At 37.6% G+C, this 17823-nt stretch overlaps 1 protein-coding gene across 4 annotated transcripts; it reads left to right on the top strand.

Moving 5' to 3' along the window:
• Positions 1-365: 365 nt before the first annotated feature.
• On the top strand, positions 366-16274 carry LOC145985450 (methionine adenosyltransferase 2 subunit beta-like). Of its 4 annotated transcripts, none has more exons than XM_083119510.1 (6): positions 366-401; positions 6961-7089; positions 11607-11794; positions 13663-13815; positions 14745-14938; positions 15410-16274. In XM_083119510.1, exons 2-6 carry the CDS (start codon positions 6974-6976, stop codon positions 15665-15667), a joined length of 909 nt encoding a protein of 302 aa, XP_082975636.1. In that variant the 5' UTR covers positions 366-401; positions 6961-6973; the 3' UTR covers positions 15668-16274. The 4 variants fall into 4 exon arrangements, with proteins under 4 accessions (XP_082975636.1, XP_082975639.1, XP_082975637.1 ...); XM_083119513.1 differs by lacking the exon at positions 366-401 and adding an exon at positions 4861-4882; XM_083119511.1 differs by lacking the exon at positions 366-401 and adding an exon at positions 4917-5041.
• The last annotated feature ends 1549 nt before the right edge of the window (positions 16275-17823 follow it).

The following is a 17823-nucleotide window of genomic DNA, read 5'->3' on the forward strand; positions in this document are numbered from 1 at the left end:
TTTCTGGATCCTGAACAGCTGATAAATTCCAAATCACAGATGGTTATATTGTTAGGTTTAAATAAAGTACGCATTTCACGCTGACGTCACAAGGAGAAGGGCAGGGAAGTGTTTCGAGGCTTGTGCGATAAATGAGACCCGAACAGCTGGTGGCATAGATAATAGTGGACGAATTATCCACTACCATGTTCAATCGCTATAATTTCTGCATTGTGAGGGCCAGGAATTAAAAAATAAAACACATATAAATCGAGGGGTACATAATTCAGCATGTCATGGATTCTACTTCTTTAAAAGAAAAACCATAGGATGTAGGGCACAAATGTTTTAAAGCAGTGATGGATAATTTGGTATAGGCATGTCTCTCGTCCCCATAATCATACACGAATAAGTGTGACTTTGTAAGCAGGGGGTGCTCGTTCGGCGGCGCAGATCGTATGCGCAGTTGTCCTTGGATGCATGACGTCACCATCGAAACACTCGGCACGGAAAAGGCTGGTTCCTTATGCAAATATTGAGAAATTTGACAACGAATATCTTCTAAAATATAGTAGCAAGGGAAAAGTTACAACTTTTACTCTTAAGATTCATCCTTTCTAATCAATTTATCACAAAGTTGATTCAAATGTGTAAAATGGTTTTCAAGAAATCGTGTTACGGAGGAATCCCTGTTTTGTCCTCTCCAGGCTTCCAATGTAAGGGAGTTTTAACTTAAGCGCGTTGGATTTCTTTTTGCTCTATGTTTTCAAATTAGATCATTTTGTTCTTGTCAACTAAAATCATGCCTAAATGCTATGGAAAGCTGTGAAAACTATTATCAGAAAACTAACGGAAGAAATCTAAAATATCACAGCTTGATTGATATAAAAAAATGCGAGATTGCCCATTTTTGTGAAAAAGGCATTGTGCGAGATCTAAAAGCAGAACTTTATAATATTGTATGTAAATGTAAGGGTGTAATAAACGTGACTGCTTCCCAGGCACGTATCCAAGGGGGGCTTAGGGGGCTCAAGCCCCCCGAAAGTTTTCGGTTTACACTAGATAAAATGAGATTTTTTTTGTTTCTTGTGGTGTCAAATAAAATAATGTGACGTTAATTTAAGGAGAGAAATAATTATCGAGGCAAGACGGAGAATATTCTATAACCCTGTTATTGGTAACAGCTCGTATCCAAGGTGGAAATCAGAGGGCTCAAGCCCCCCTTCAGAAAATTTTCAGTTTACGCTAGATAAAATTAGGTTTTTGGCTTCTTGAATAATATGGTGATAATTTGAGAGAGATAATTATCTAGGCAAGACGGAGAATGTTCTATAAGCCTGTTATTGTTAATAGCGCGTATCCAAGGTAGGGATCAGGTGGTTCGAGCCCCCTCCCCCAGGAAATTTTTCAGTTTACACTGATAAAATTAAGTTTTTGACTTCTTGAATAATGTGACGATAATTTAAGGAGATAAATAATTATCGAGGCAAGACGGAGAATGTTCTACGGACCCTGTTATTGTTTATAACGCGTATCCAAGGTGGGGATCGTAACTCGTGCCCCCCCCCCCCACATCACCAGGAAAGTTTTCATTTTACACTAGATAAAATTAGGTTTTTGTCTTCTTGAATAATGTGACGATAATTTTAGGAGAGAAATACTTATCAAGGCAAGACGGAGAATGTTCTATAACCCTGTTGTTGATAATATTGCACGTAAACTTTTCTTACGCTTTCGGTGTTGTCGTAGCGAACTTGAACACTATGTAGAAGAGACTTGTCAGCATTTGGAAGCTGCACAACAAAGGTAGCGCCGCAGGTAGAGCGATTCGGATTCATTGTAATTTTTTAATCTCTGGAAAGCGCGAGAGGGAACGTTCTTGAAAAAGAGAAGGAGTCGAACTACTGGCAATATTTACGAATCGTGATATCTGCGAAACGTTCTAGAATATAATGAGGATATTAATACGCGGCTTCAATTTCCCGGTTGATCTGTACAACAGAATAGGTGGAGACTTCAGAGGTAAGTGTGACAATTCATACAGTCGATTAGTGATCAGTCAGTGTCCATTGGTTGCTTTATAAGATCTAGTGATTCGAAAATGAAATGGACTAAATACCGTAAAGTAACGAAGTCTACCACTAGTTCCAGTTCGGTCCCAAAGCTAAAGACATTGACGACAGCGGAACTTCGAGTAGTGCTACGAGTAGTTCGGGTCGAAAGACGAAGAGATCGAAGGTCTCTCTCTCTAAAGTGAATATTTTGGCAGTATCGGGCTGGGCATTGGAGCGATTTATTAAAAAAGAAATAAGCTGCACAGGTCAACTGAATATCAAACTTTTGAGTGATGATTTGGTTGTGCCAGGACCAAATTTTGTGCATGCAGTCCGAGAATTTCATGGCATAAGAAAATACTTTTGTTTAAGGCTACTGGGTTCGACACACACTCAACAGACAATTTTGGACACTTGCGAGTGCTTAGGCATGAATATGAACAATTTGGTGGGTTTCGGCTTTTATAAGAGCTGCAAACATGGGAGGACAAGACACATTAGTGGTGTTCAGGCTCGAATGAGAGAGAAATATTCGTGAACTGTCTGATTCCAGTTCCCAGCACACAGTTTGAACCTTGCGTTGTTGAGTGGATTGTGCATTCCGTGCATGTGTAGCACCTTCGTAAAAACACTTCTGGTACATAGATGTTTTGATGCCTGATGAGAAGAAATGGACAAACATACATACTGAGATGGTTCCGGCACACAATATTAATGCATGGAAACAGAGGAGTTGAGTGGTAGAAAATGTCCCGATTTCACGTTCTGATTAAAATGACAGCCTTAAACAGTGGCGACGATTTAGGAGATAGTTGCTCCCCATTCTTTTGCCTCCACACTATCACACTATGGCCTCTTAATGCTTGTCTCCTTGTCCACCCCCCCCCCCACACACACACACACATTTTGGAACCCAATTGCCACCACTGGCCTTAACATACAATTGTGATACCCCTTTAAAAAATGGTGTTCAGCCGCCGCCCCGAAAGGAATTCCTGGATACGTGCCTGCTGCTTCCCGTAAAATATCACTGCACTCTCCACGTTTCTCTTCTGTCTTTTCTGTGGCGCCGTCAATAGCTTCAACACGTTGTTTTTTTATATATAGTATATTTGTCACATATTTGTTTTAATTAGTATTCTGCTCGTTCCGCCACCTGAACGCAGCAGCTACGGCTCAAAGGGCAGTGTAGTTACACCGTAAGAAGGCTCGGAAATGGCAGGCTTCAGAAGTTAACTCATCCAAATTAAATTAAACAGGTATGTGCTCTCTCTAAATTTAAATCACAGTTCACAAATAACTTGATTATAAGTTTTAAAAGTATCCGTTTTATTTAATAGCGTATTAATTGGTTCATTCTTCTCCAGCATAGCCATAGGCAGTGACCACACTACGGGGAGGGGGGACAGGAACGCCCCCCAATTCTCGTTCGACAATTTCTCTCTCTCTCTTATCTGCCCCCAGTAAAACGACAAAATAAATAAATGAATGAATGCTCTTTTAGCCTAAATATGCATTTTTGTGTCGTATGTAACGGAATAATAAAAATGATTGCCCCGGGAAAATATGATTTACCCCTCCATCTTTACTATTGCGCTGTTACTAGCTACAACATATTTTGATTTCTATTGTTCCCACATATTTATTTTAATTTTAGCATTGTGAATCATATTCCACTGTGTTACCTCACGTAGCCACCCCCCCCCCCCACACACACACGTACGACTTCAGTTGTAAGTTTTAGACTAAGCTTGTCAAATATCCACTTATATCTTTGTATTCTTGAGCCATTTAAAAAAAATAATTTCGCCCCTTCTTCTGGACTATTTCATAGGAATGTTTTCCCACTGGAAGCCCCTTTGCAGATCGAGATCAGGGGCTATAGCCTTCCCAAGCCAGCGTCCCCTCCAAATACTCTCTTGGCCTCATGAAAGACAAATATATGTATTTCTACGAAATATTAATTTGACTTGGCAGTTTCTCTTTTCGAACAGGAATAAGTTTTAAATTTTAATAGCTTATAAATTTACACTATCAATTTTGAGTAAAGGTTTTGCGTAACCCTAAAAGTACATTTAGAGACTGCAAGGTCAACTCTCGATATTTCAGATATATTAATAATTCTCATCACAACGTCTTGTAATATTATTTGTTACTTCAGTAACCTCCTCGCAAATGTTTCTCGCATATTAAAACATAGATGCCAATTTCTGTTTATTTCCTTGTAATGCTGACCTCCGTGGCGAAGTGGTTAGCACAACGCTTTACGATGCCAAGGGCCCCCAGGTTCGAATCCCCGCCCGGGCATGGGTCTACTTTCCTTTCTTCAATTTCATCATATCATCACGCATCCTCATCTTTGCGATTAGCCATATGTGACAGATAAGCGAAGTAAAATAAACTAAGTCTATTAATCAATTATTTTTTTAAACTCTTTAATTCTTCTTTAGCATGCCACGTTTTTGTTAAAATTATATTACGATTTGTAAAATGACGAAATTCTAAAGGAGAACACGCAACTTTCTTTGTAGCGCATCGGTCAGAAAGTTTCAGGAATATGGATTTTCAAAATATATTTTTTCACATGTACTTTGCCCCCTTTTAAAAGTAGCGCGTTTTCAATTATGTTATTAATCATTAAAAGGATGCCTCAATACCATCTTGGAGGATGACAATTATTATTTTCCCCCTCCTAAAAGTAATAATATACTTTCGCTCTCTGAATCTCCCATATAAATGCTAGGGGCCGTCTGCTTCAGCCGAGCTCACTGCTTCTCCGGTGACGTCACGCGTTCGTGCAAGATCGGCAATCTTCGGATGGCTTTACCTAATCTCTATATTCCTTGTTTGTAAGTAGTTTCATGTTGTTATCAATGTTATTCTATATTATCGTATCCTGCCTTAACGGATCATTTTTGGCCTTCTGTATTAAGAATGAGGAGCACCAACGTAAGATTCGACTGGAAAATATATGTTTGTCGTTCGTAATTTACAAGGGCGGCTCTACAGTAAGTGCCGCAGAACCACTAATTTAAGAAAATATATCTGGAAATTACTATTCCGTAGCAAAGAAAGCAAAATTCTATATCAGTCGATCTTCCTAATCACTTATTAGATGATCTAGCCTGAATCAGGCTACCCAACAACCTCCCCAGACTTCATGATTAGACTCATTACCCTCTGCGTAGAAGATATTTGTTTAATTCTGCATTAATTATCACATTTTTTACAGCCAATTACTATGTGTCGTACTCAGTAAATATCAGTGATTCATAAAAGAAAGTCGAGGAGTTGGATTTGAATCTACGAACTCTCAATCTTTGAAATAAAATTGAAATTTTGGGTAATTTGCCACTGCTCTATAATTTCCCTCAATAAATAAATATCGACTTTTTAAGTGTAACCAACCACTCGCCAATGTTCTTATCCCATTTTGGTACCAGTTAGATATAGTGAAAACACATTTAAGTCTTTTATTTCCGAATTATTTACATTTGTACTTACCTTATATGCATAGCGGAACATTTTTCAACTTGGGATTATGTTTTTGCACTGAAAAAAGCGTAATTTTTCACATTACAAGTATTTATTGGTCGTTGTTATATGGCGGGCAAATCTTTACTCACGTTGTCTATCGTCAGCTGATATGCAGTGTTTTCAAACTTGTGAACCGAAAAATGCGGTAACATTATCGTATGAGGGAAACGGATTCCTTCAAATTTACAGGAGAAAGTACTTATGGAAATCATTTTCTTCAGCGTTGTGGAAGTTCCTGAATGTAGATTTGATCCATTTTAATGTGAATGCATGTTGTTTTCTGCGAAAATCTCTGTCCGACACGCTGTTTCTGTTCCTGCCATTTGTTTCCTGCACGAGAGTGCAATGTTCCGTGTGTTAAGATGATGCAACCCCGTAGCCAGTGTTTCAGCCTCGCCGTGTTTTCACTAAAACATGACGTGTAGAGTATTTTAATTTTTTTCTTTAACTATGCTTGCCTAACCTAACCTTATGGAAAATGATTTTTGGGGCTAACGTGAATGGTTTTTGGGGCTGACGTGAATGGATTTTGGGGCTAACGTGAATGGTTTTTGAGGCTAATGTCAATGGTTTGTGGGGCTAACGTCAATGATTTGTGAGGCTAACGTCAATGGTTTGCGATGTATTAGCATAATTTCAAATCCGGACACGAAAGTAGATATTTTCCGGTGAACGAGGTTGCAACACTGCATAAATCAACAAAACACACTCAGAACGCCCCCTAAACCAGTACGCTATCACGGCCATAATATGTTACAGATTCGAAACAACAAGTAACAGTAAGTACTCGTAAATCTAAGAAATAGGCATTGATATGCATTATTTCACTTTAGGAAATGTTCCACATTCGAAAATAACACGTTAGCAATGTAAAGAAGTCCAAAATATATGATTCGTAGGTGTTTCACTCATACGATAATAGTACCAAAAATACCGCACAAACTATTCACAAAACGTTTTTAAGCGAAAATTGATCCACAAACCATTCACGGAAGGTTAGGTTAGGCAGTAAATTTCTCAATAAGATTTAAAAGATGGAAAGAGGACAGCAGAATTGAAAATGAAAGGGTAGTGGGTGGGCTGCGATTCTGAGAATTAAACCCATTTTGCTCAAATTTCAGAATTCAAAATGTTGGAAAATTCTAGCTCGATCATTTCAGAATTGTCTCTCTGTTGTATTTTTGTGAAACTGCAAATATTTTTTTGAAAATGTGTTAAAAATTTTAGTTTCTGAACTGCCGTTAATCCAACATGCTAGAAGTTTTGAGGGGGGGTTAGCCCCCCCTCAATGCAGCCATGCCATGTGTGTAATACATATGGTGTATCATTGCAATTTGTAATGGTTAAATTTATAATTTTTATTACTATATTTGTGCATTTCTTGGCACAGGATTTGCATAACGATGCCACCAAGTGAGAAAAGACTATTTTTGACTGGAGCTTCAGGCTTATTAGGAAGAGCTATATACAGACAATTCAAAGATGAAGGATGGGATGTGTTGGGCACCGCTTTTTCAAGGTATTTGTTACTCAGTATGTAGCATGATGAATATGTTCAGTCAAAGTACAAATATTATTAGATATTGTGCTTATGCTGCTACTTAAAAAATTAAAATTCTGATGCAGTAATTTCAGATTCTAATTTTATGAATTGCAAATATATTGTGTGTATGTATTCTGTGTGTATTGTGTGTATGTATTGCCACAGTGCTCGCAATTATAAAGCCAAGGGATCTTTTGTTTATATTTGATTATGTAGGTGTGCTTTTAGTGGTTGACATTCTTTTGTGTAAAGGGATATGTGATAGGAATGTTGATTTTAAGTTCAAGTGTGAAAGTAAGTTACAAGAAATTGCAGATGAATAGCCCCATCTAATGTGCTGCAGTTCTCGACACTAGGTGTCAGTGGCGTAGCATGGACATTTCGGGTGAGAACGCCAAGTCCGAAGGAAGGGTCGGCCCTTTCTTGCTTAATAATTTACTTATGGTATTAGTCGCCACAGGTATTGTTTATTTGCCTGAAGTCAGGTGGGTTTTCAATAAAACATCATCCATGCATGTTTTAGCTAGACAATTAGATGCCTTACTATGCCACAAATGTTTTGAACTCGGGTGTTTTATACCTTTCTGCATGACGCAAGTCATTAGAAAACCTACCTGAATCACAAGCGCCTTTGAACAACAGCAGACGTCATTGTTGTGGTTGATCCAACTACTCATTGATTTGGTTTATTTTACTTCGCTTTTCTACCACTTTTGGTTAATCGCGAATATGAATATGAGTGATGATATTGATGAAGGAACACTGACAAAGAACACCCGTGCTCACGCTGGGATTTGAACCAGGGACCTCTGTCGTCTTGGCGCACTGTGCAAAGCAGAGTGGATGATCCAAATATCGTACACTCTATTGACGTAACAGTGCCGATTAGTAATTCAGACCACTGTTTATTACATCTTGAGAATGCTGATAAACATTTTAAAATAATTTTGTCCAGAGACCATTCGATGTTAAGAGTTTTCAAATGAATGCTAAACATTTCCATTGACACAATATTAAGCAGTTAGATAATAACGAAAAAATACAATAAAAAAATTAATACAAGGTGTACAACTTTGCTTCCGCCGTTTTCCGACAGGTGGCAACAACAGGAAGTAGCGGTCGAAAGAAGCAGATCGCAGACGTCACGCAGTTAGCTTGGACCTCTGTCAAGATAATCCCATTCAAACATTAGTCGAGTGGTGTGTGCATCGTGAAGTTGTTCGCGATTGAAAATGTTAGTGTACGAGCCAAATTCTCGCCATTTGCGGGAGGTTCTACTTTTTTTGTTTCAATATGAAGAAAACTGCGGCTGAGGCTCATCGAATGCTCTCCACTACGTATGGTGAGGACGCTATAAGTGAGAGAACCTGTCGTGAGTGGTTTCAACGCTTCAAGAACAATGACTTTAATGTCGAAGACCGGCATAGTGGTGGAAGACAGAAAGTTTTCGAAGATGCAGAAAACCAAGTGAAACAATCACAGGTGCTCGTTATCGAACGCAATTAATGCGTTTGAGCCGAGCATTGAAGGACAAACGGCCGCAATACAGCGAGAGGCACGACAGTGATTTTGCAGCATGACAACGCACGACCCCACGTTGCCAAAGTGGTGAAAACGTAATTGGAAACATTAAGATGGGACGTCCTACCCCACCCACCTTATTCTCCAGACATCGCTCCCTCTGATTATCACCTGTTTAGATCAATGGCTCATGAACTGGCTGACCAACATTTCCGATCTTATGAAGAAGTCAAAAAGTGGATCGATCCGTGGATCGCCTCCAAAGATGAACAATTTTTTAGACGCGGCATTCATACGCTGCCCGAAAGGTGGGAGAAAGTAGTGGCCAGCGATGGACAATACTTTGAATAATGCCTGGGTAAGCAATGTTTTTCATTACAGCGTCATATTTTTGGGGAAAAACGGCGAAAGCAAAGTTGTACACCTTGTAGTTTTGCAGGTTAAGTGGTAGAGCAGCAACACGCTGAATTTCTACCACGAGGACTTCACCAACTTACTTCACAAAAACTGTGTTGATCTTTTAGTTTCTAATGCACATCGCTGTTCATGCGATAAATCATACAATGCAGTGACCATTAAGAAGCAGTATATTTGAGGTTGGTAAAGTTACGTCAGTCAATATTGCGTATTGTAGCATCACATAGCACGAGTTGCATGAGAGCGAAGAACCGGGTAGGAATGCTACCGCTGTCGTCTGCTTCAGAAGGCAGGAAGGGTCACATGAACCAATCACGGTAGACCTCTCGTACGCCAGCGTAAGAGAGCCCATTTACGCGCGTGCTGTAGAAGTGGAAGCTTTCCCTCCATAAAGGCAGCAAGGAATATAGGAGTCCTGTACGCCGAACCTGCTCGGCGTCAGGCCGGGAAAGGCATTGAAAAGAGATGCTAGAACGAGTGTTGAGAGTGGAGCGTTGCAAGCGGATCGCGAAAAATAGCTATTATAATGCCATGAAGGTCAAACATATTTGAAATTAGTCACGTTTTACTTTATAATCACAGCATTTTAGCATTTTTGAAATTTTAAATCTGGGAACGCCGGGCGTACGGGCGTACTATAACGCTACGCCACTGCTAGGTGTATCCCAGTGTCAGGCTGGTACAAGGAAATGGCATTCAACCAAGTGGACGAAAGCGGTGTTCAAGTTCAGAAGATTCAACAAATCCCTGTCTGCTGCTTTAAACGTTCATTTCATTAGTTAGCATGCACCACGGTACTGTACACCACACATTACGATATACACTATACGGTGTACGCTTTTAGAAGAAACATGAGTTCATCCAATAAGCTGCCAGTGTTATTGCACTGTTGCCAAACTAGCTGCTAGCAGAAGGAAAAGACGAGAATTCACTGTATCCAATATTGAAATATTTTTTTTATAATGCAGAACAGTATATATGAGTAGGCTACAGTGAAATACAGTAAACCCTCGTTAACACAAACTCGCTTAAGACTAACACTCGGTTAACATGAACAAAATGTTGGTCCCGGCAGGGATGTATTATATCTTACAGAAAGTTTTATCGGTTAATGCGAATTTCGGTTACCACGAATTACGAACTGTGTTTTAGTCCGTTGCGTCATTAGATCTCATTTAATACCAACTTTCAAAGTTTTTCATAACTTTTTTCTGTCATTCCTCTGCTAGGTATGTAAGAAATCGCTCAACAATCTCTATCATCTTGTCAACAATCAACTTATACAGTATTGTAACCAACAGATTCAGATCAACAATGTGCTCCGCAGTTTCCTAACTGTACAGCGTTACACTCTGGCCATTGGCTGGTCACCACGGAGATGCTCTGAATGGCCCTGCCCGATGTTGCTTCCAAAACCGTATGCCGTATAATTGACACCAAATCAACGAAGTAGACGAGTCGGTGTTGCACCGTGTATCCAACTAGACATGTGAGTGCAGAGAGAGTCAAAAAGTGCAGTGAACTAGACGGGGCTATAGTTGTGTAGTTGGTTCTTATACAGGGCTCAGCATAATGCAGTTTACCAAAAATGGTCAGTCTGTACAACACACACGCACCACTGATGTTTCTAGGGACATCTGACACCTAACTCAGCAAAAAACAGGGGTACTAATCTGATATTCCCCGGACAGATTTCTTCATTTTTACAGAAGAAACTACTTACGGTAATAAGTTCCTGTAGCATTGTCTAACATCTGGAAGGTGTTTTGTGTGATGTAACGGATTTCTTCAAATTTAAAAGTTTGGGGCTCATTTGGGGACAGGTGACTCCGGCCAATTTCTAACATGCCTTTAACAGGGACTCTATAGATAAAGCCGGGGAGCTGGAGCGTAGCGGAGCGGAGGCAGGGCCGCATTAGCGGTTGGGGCGGTAGGTCAATTACCCCAGGGGCGGAGCCCGGAATCAGTGGGAAATTTGGACTCAAAAATTTCAAACAAAAATAATTTTATAGTTTAAATTTCTCACCGATTCCGGGATGAAAAAACGTGAATACACCTTAAAGAATGTTCCGCAAAGCAGATAGGTAAGTACAAATGCCAAAAATTGACAAAACGAAGAAGTTACAGGTGTCCGGGGAATATCAGATTTTTACCAAAACAGGACGAAAAACGTCATTGCTAGTGGAGGGGATTGTGAAGGTACATTAAACTCCATCCATCATGTTGTAGGGTGCAGCGGTAAACTGACTTTCCGACCCCTGTATGTTGCAGTAGTGTATTTTTTTGGAGACCTTAATTATTTTCTTCCCAAGCACAAGCATGTAAAAAATTTGGAATATAAAAGAACATATTAGTAGGGTTTGACTGTATTTCTATAATTTGGATGTGCTATTTTTATTATCTGATGTAAATGTATTTTATTTGCCACGAGATACTCAAATACATGTATTTTTTCCACTCTTAATATTCTAGTTAATTGAGTTGTTGCTACATGCAATGTAAAGTATTATGTACAAATTAAACAACCAGTTCTTGAATAATTTTTATTTTTCCAGGGTGACAAGTGGTTTAACAAAGATAGATTTGACTGACACTGCAGCTCTTCAAAAGGCTATTATAGAATACAAACCATCATTAGTAATCCACAGTGCAGCACAAAGATTTCCAGACCTGGTAGATGCAAATCCTGAAGAGGCGTATAAAGTGAATGTAGAGGTTTCAGGCAACGTAGCTAATTTTGCAGGTAAATTAACAAAGCACGTATTTGAAATCGTAACATATATTCTCTGCTGTAAGTTCATTTTTACACTGATAATATACGAAACACTGTTAGCTTTTTTTTAGAAAATAAAATATTGTAATAACACCATGTACTGATCAGAACATATTCTTGCCTGTGTCAGAGCAAGCTCATAAAAGAGAACATGGCAAACAAACAGTAAAATAAAAGAAAATAATAAAGAAAAAAGAACGCTTCATTTACTTTGCAATTGCAATATACTCCATGGGACAAATCATAATATTTTCATATCTCCTGTTTATTATTTTTTTAGAGCCACGGAGGTCTAGTTGGTAGGGTGTCTGACTGCCACATGGGAGATCCAGGTTCAATTCCCAGGGTGGTTGATCTAAGGTCGAAATTTTTCTGGCGTTGTCCCCACGGAAAGCGGCTCTGGGGCTCACCCAGCCTCAAATCGATGGGTATCCGGGGCAACCCGGGGGGTAAAGGCAGCAGGAGCATGATACTGATCACACCACTTCCAAAATGGCCAAGATCGAGAATGTGTGGGTCGATACCCCCACATTCCCTAGAAGTGCCTTCATGGCACGGTGCTTTGCATGGGGAACTTTACCTTACGTTACCTGCTAATGAATAGATTTTAATTACCATTTGAATCCAATTTCATTCCCAAAATGTTACATTAATATCACTCACAGTTCAGTTTCCTAAATAGCTATATAGAGATATCTAATGTTTTTAAAAATCATTATGTTATCAACAATTTACCCAAAAGATATATTTCTGTGAAAGATATCCACAAAATAAGTTCTGTTTGTTAATATTGCTGTTGCAGTCACAATGGTGCATGCAAATGCCTAGTTTGTTCATTCTTTATCAAGGCATGGATGCCATTGCAGACATTCGAACAGCATTTATGAATCATGCTGTGTGTTTATAATGTTTAAGAAAATGTATAAGACCACCACACATGAAATGTTTTGTAATGCAAGGAACATGAAAGTGGCTGAAATTTATTATCAACATTGAGAGAGATGCATGGAGAACAAGGACTACTCACTAGGCATCAGTCATGGCTACAATAAGATGGAAATTCACCATTTCCTGTACTCAATCAAAGAAAAACGAGCTGGTGTTAGAAGAATAAACAGGTATGTTTCTTTCTGAACATTTTCTATGTTCAATTGTATGCAGTTATCATTACTTTTGAAAGATTTGGGATCTGTAACCTTCACAACAATTTGCTTTTAGTAGAGGCACATATTTTTCATAAATGAAAAATCAAAATTTCTGTACAAAAGCAGAGAGTCAATTTCATGTTCAAAAGTGATAAATAAAATAAAATTTCGGTGTTATAGTGGTGAAAAATTGGATCTAAAATCGCGTAAAATGATATTTTGGTTTTATGATTCTGAGCATAATCCTACATTTGATTTGAAAACTGCATTTATTACACAAAATAAACTTATTCCGTCCAAGAGCACATTTATGTAGTTACCAGAGTATTAAGTTTATTCCAGTATAAAGGGGTCTAATTTTTGCTTCACAAATATTTACAGCAGAATTAATAAATTTCTATGAATTGCATAACTCACAGGATAATTCAAACTTCCGAAAGTGCTGCGTCAGTAAATAAACTCTAAATAGTGTTTAAGAGTCTATTTCACATTTTGCGGTTCGTTTTGTGACAAAACAGGGTAGGAAAATGCACCTCATACCTTTCCGAAAGATGAAAAATTAACGTTACAATGTGTTATTTCACATTTCCTGTTTTCGCCAAAAATGAAATATACATGCCTCAGCCAATTAGGTAACAAAATAAAGATTTGGTAGTGAGCATGCTATACTGAATAAATATATTTTCTCTTTAGGTCTAGTCCATGCTCCTGTCGTATACATTAGTACAGATTATGTATTTGATGGGGCAAATCCACCATACAAAACTGACAATGTTCCTAATCCTTTGAATACATACGGAAAAACAAAATGGGAAGGCGAGAAAGTGACACTGAATGCTGATCCAGGTATGTTCTAAATGCATGAATGGCCATCAAACAAACAGTATTGTGTCTGCTTCTGTATAATTTTTTTGGTAACTTATATAACTGGTACCAGAGTAGACCATGTGACCAGTAGTGTTGACCTTGAGTCTTTCGCTTTGGATTGCTGTTAACTAAATATGGGATATACATTTCTTACAGGATCTGAGGTTGCATCATGTGACCTGAATGAAAGAAATACATAAGATAAACAGGAAGAACAAATTCGGGATTTACCTTTGTAGCTTTGCTTTAGAACGAAAAGTGACAGTCTCACACCAGGTATTCATTTCTTTCAATACCGTCGGAATGGGCACTGCTACTGAAAAAAGCAAAAGTTAGGACAAGATAGGTGAATTTCTCTCCATGTTGCAAGCGGAAGTGTTTTTTTTAAAAAAATATGTATATTATTAACCTAGATACGATCTAAAAAATATAATGAATAATTATTTATCGACTCCCATGTATTCCTTATGGACAAAAACGTCAAGTTGAAGTCCTGACTTATCCTAGCACAAGCCTAATCTTCAACTTGCTCTGTTCCCGCTGATGTGTTTTTTTACACCATCAGAAGTTTGATATTCTCAAGAGAACAAGTAAAATAGCAGGGAAAAGTCGGTGTGGGAGGAGCAGAGCTGGCTGGACGTGGAAACTGTCCATCATGCCCTTAATAATTTGTGACATTAGAAACTGTCACGTTGGTAGACTTGAATTATATAGTTTTTTTAGAGCAGGGTATATATGCAACACAGGAAAGTGAAGAACCTTTATGTAAAGGATTAAAATGTTGTCCATGAGTAGGAAAACTCCATACTGACCCAAAGATACCTAATGTTTATTATACTAATGAATAGAAAATAAATGATACATGAATATTGTCTTACCACATGAAACATCACAATTTTCTCTGGCAGCTAACCTTGTGTTACGTGTTCCTGTCTTGTATGGGCCAGTGGAAAAATTATCCGAAAGTGCTGTAACTACCCTTTTGCAAGTCCTGCTAGACAGTGGGAAGAAAGTTACTGTGTCGGATTATGAGCAACGCTGCCCATCCCATGTGAGCGACATTGCTTGGATTTGCTATCAACTTGGAAATAGGAGACTGGAGGTTTGTATCCTGTTTGCACTTTTTGTGTGTGTAATTTTTCTAAGTGCAAAGGTGAATCAAATGCTAACATCTAATCTTCCACAGGACATCCTTGATTTGTGTATTCATGTCCTGTACCATTTGGAAGTGATATTGACCCAGCACTAAGACAAATTTGGTACATAACAGATCATGGAGACAATAAAAAAAGACATTTAGAAAAATTAGTTTCGAAGGCATTTTGGCATAAGTACCAAACTGGGATTTAAAGTATGCAGTGATAAATAGTAAAGTTTATTTTCTTTGCAATCAGCCTCAATACTTTTTGATCACACCTTGTATGTGTATGCTTTGAACCCCATATCATAAGCATTCCTGCATTAATTTATTTTAATTGAAAGCTATTTCTTATTCCACTGCAGAATTGTTGGTCCTTTAAATTAAGAACATTTATAAATGAAAATGCTGAACTAGTGATTTCCTTTTCAACAGGACACTTCTGTTTCTGGAATATTCCATTGGTGCGGTAAAGAAAAAATGACAAAATATGGCATGATTCAGAAGATGATGTCTGCATTTTCTTTGCAAGCTGCTCATGTGACTCCAAATAATGAACCTCCAAATCTTGGCACACCGAGGCCTTACGATACACAGCTTGACACCTCGAGGTTGGACGCCCTCCAGATAGGGAGGCACACTGCTTTTAAGGAAGGCATCAAGTGTTTGGAAAGTTGGGTCAGTAGAGAATAACAACATGGAGCATCATTTTGGAAAACCATTATTTTTGGGGGGACAAATAGTGTCACTATCTTTGTGGTGAAATTAACAGTTATGTATTACAAAAATAATTTTGGTCGTTTATATATATGCATTGCTTGAAGGTAAGTATTCTGTTAGCAAAATATACAGAAACAAAATGTACAGACTATTATTTGGATGCTCAGTATGTCCACTTGGAACCTTTTGCTTATAGTTTTTATTGTTTGTTGATAATCTATTCCTTTATGTTGCACGTTCGCAATGTTAGATACTGGGAATATAATATACAAATATAATGTACAAATAATGAAAATCATGCAGTGTTCATTTTGTGCTTCTTTTTTTCCTTCATATTTTTAATATCAATGATTTGAAATTGATCTGCCATGTGACATTTATCCAACAATGTTGAAAGACATTAAAAAGATTTAGATTTGAATATCTTGTACAATAGTCACTTCTGGTTTGTAATGTTCGCATTGGCATTGAAAGTCAACAACAGACACAGACATGGTAAAAATGTACTTGTAGTGGTTCCAACTATTTCCTCAATAATTCTTGGAGCTTTCTTGGTGGCAAATGATGAAGAGGTTTTCTTGGGATATCGACCACGTGATTTCTGGACAGGCTTCCGAGCTTCAGGGATTGAAGATGAGAGTGACATTAGCTTTCGATGGATATTTCCTCAATGATTTGACACAAAACTAGTTTTTTTTTCCGATTTGACAATATAAATAGAATTTCTTGATATGGACATGTTCTTGTGTTGAAAAACTGATAAAAATTAATTTCCAGCTTCTGAGGGCATGTTGTTATTAACTCTACAACTATCTTTAGAAACTACACAGAAAGGGTATAAACAAAATAGTAACTTTTTCCATGACAACTTAAATACTTTGAAGAATGCATGGAAATGTTTCATTCATTGACATGAAATAATTTTGTAAGAAATTGTTTTTGCTGTTCACAGAACAACTATGTTTATCTAACCAAGATTCCATAGATATTTTTTCATCTTTAACAATGACTGTTAAAATAATAAGTAAAAGGTTAAATATTAGAGATGATTGCAGTTTTCAAAGTAATTCACAAGATGCTTAGTATTCATAATTGAAATTACAAAAAAATAAATGCAGAAGTATGATCACCAAATGAAGGTTTGTAAATAATTAACTGAATATGATATAGTTTTTGATACTGAAAATGTTAATTTAAAGGAATTATATTTGTGGAAAGAATGGAATATATTTTTATATGAATTTTATGAACTCTACAGATTATGAACTAAAATATATGTGTATGTTACAAATAAAATAAAAATTAAAGTTGATTTCTCTTGTATTATTTTAAAAACATTTTTCGAGAAATTTTAAAAGTATTGTCATATTTAGTAGGGATGCGGCAGATTTATTGGTACTGTAAAAACATTGGTTTATTGGTAACATTTCTGATAATTATAGGAAATAAAGAAGGGGTGTAATATTTGACAAGCAAATATGCTTTAGGAAAGGAAAAAGTTTATACTTCAACTGCCCTCAGCAATCCCTATGCTTCATCTGAAGTCTCTTTATTGCCTGCATCTTTCTAAGTGCAGTGTATTGGGTCCTGCTCACCAACCGTGGCTCCAATTGTGTGTTGTAAAATGACAATGCTGTATTTCGATCTGGCTAATATGGTTGTAAATATAAAATATGTGACAAAAGTACTAAATTTTGTGTGATTTTTCTTGTTCTCTTGGGCTATGTTACCAAAAATATCACAAGAAATGTTATTCTTAGTCTGTTGCCGATAGACCTGGTGTACTGAACTCTCTAACCTTCTTAAACCTAAATGTTTATGGCTGCTGGGTCACAAGCCTTCCATCTGTCCCTATCCTAGGCAAGATCAATCCAATCCTGGTGTACTGAAAGGATATATTTTTCATATTCGATTTACTAAGAAACTGCCACAGTACTACAAAACAGAAGACAAATTTAGAATATAAATGAGTTCCATGCTGCAGACCTATGCTTTATTTTACCACTTCTCAATAAATCACATTTGGGTACTCAGGTAATAAGTTTAGATATTGTTTGAAATGTACACATCACGTGTATGTATGATGCGCGCGCGCACACAAAATCTGAAAAAGTAATATAAAGCATTCT

This window comes from Lepisma saccharinum, chromosome 3, assembly GCF_977018435.1.
Source record: "Lepisma saccharinum chromosome 3, izLepSacc3.1, whole genome shotgun sequence".
Lineage (NCBI taxonomy): Eukaryota > Metazoa > Arthropoda > Insecta > Zygentoma > Lepismatidae > Lepisma > Lepisma saccharinum.

What these genes read in the sequence shown, in the direction of transcription:
- LOC145985450 (XM_083119510.1), top strand. Translation starts at nt 6,974, where the DNA reads ATGCCACCAAGTGAGAAAAGACTATTTTTGACTGGAGCTTCAGGCTTA. An exon ending in TTGGGCACCGCTTTTTCAAG is followed by an intron (nt 7,090 to 11,606) that starts GTATTTGTTACT and finishes TTATTTTTCCAG; the next exon opens with GGTGACAAGTGGTTTAACAA. An exon ending in CAACGTAGCTAATTTTGCAG is followed by an intron (nt 11,795 to 13,662) that starts GTAAATTAACAA and finishes TTTTCTCTTTAG; the next exon opens with GTCTAGTCCATGCTCCTGTC.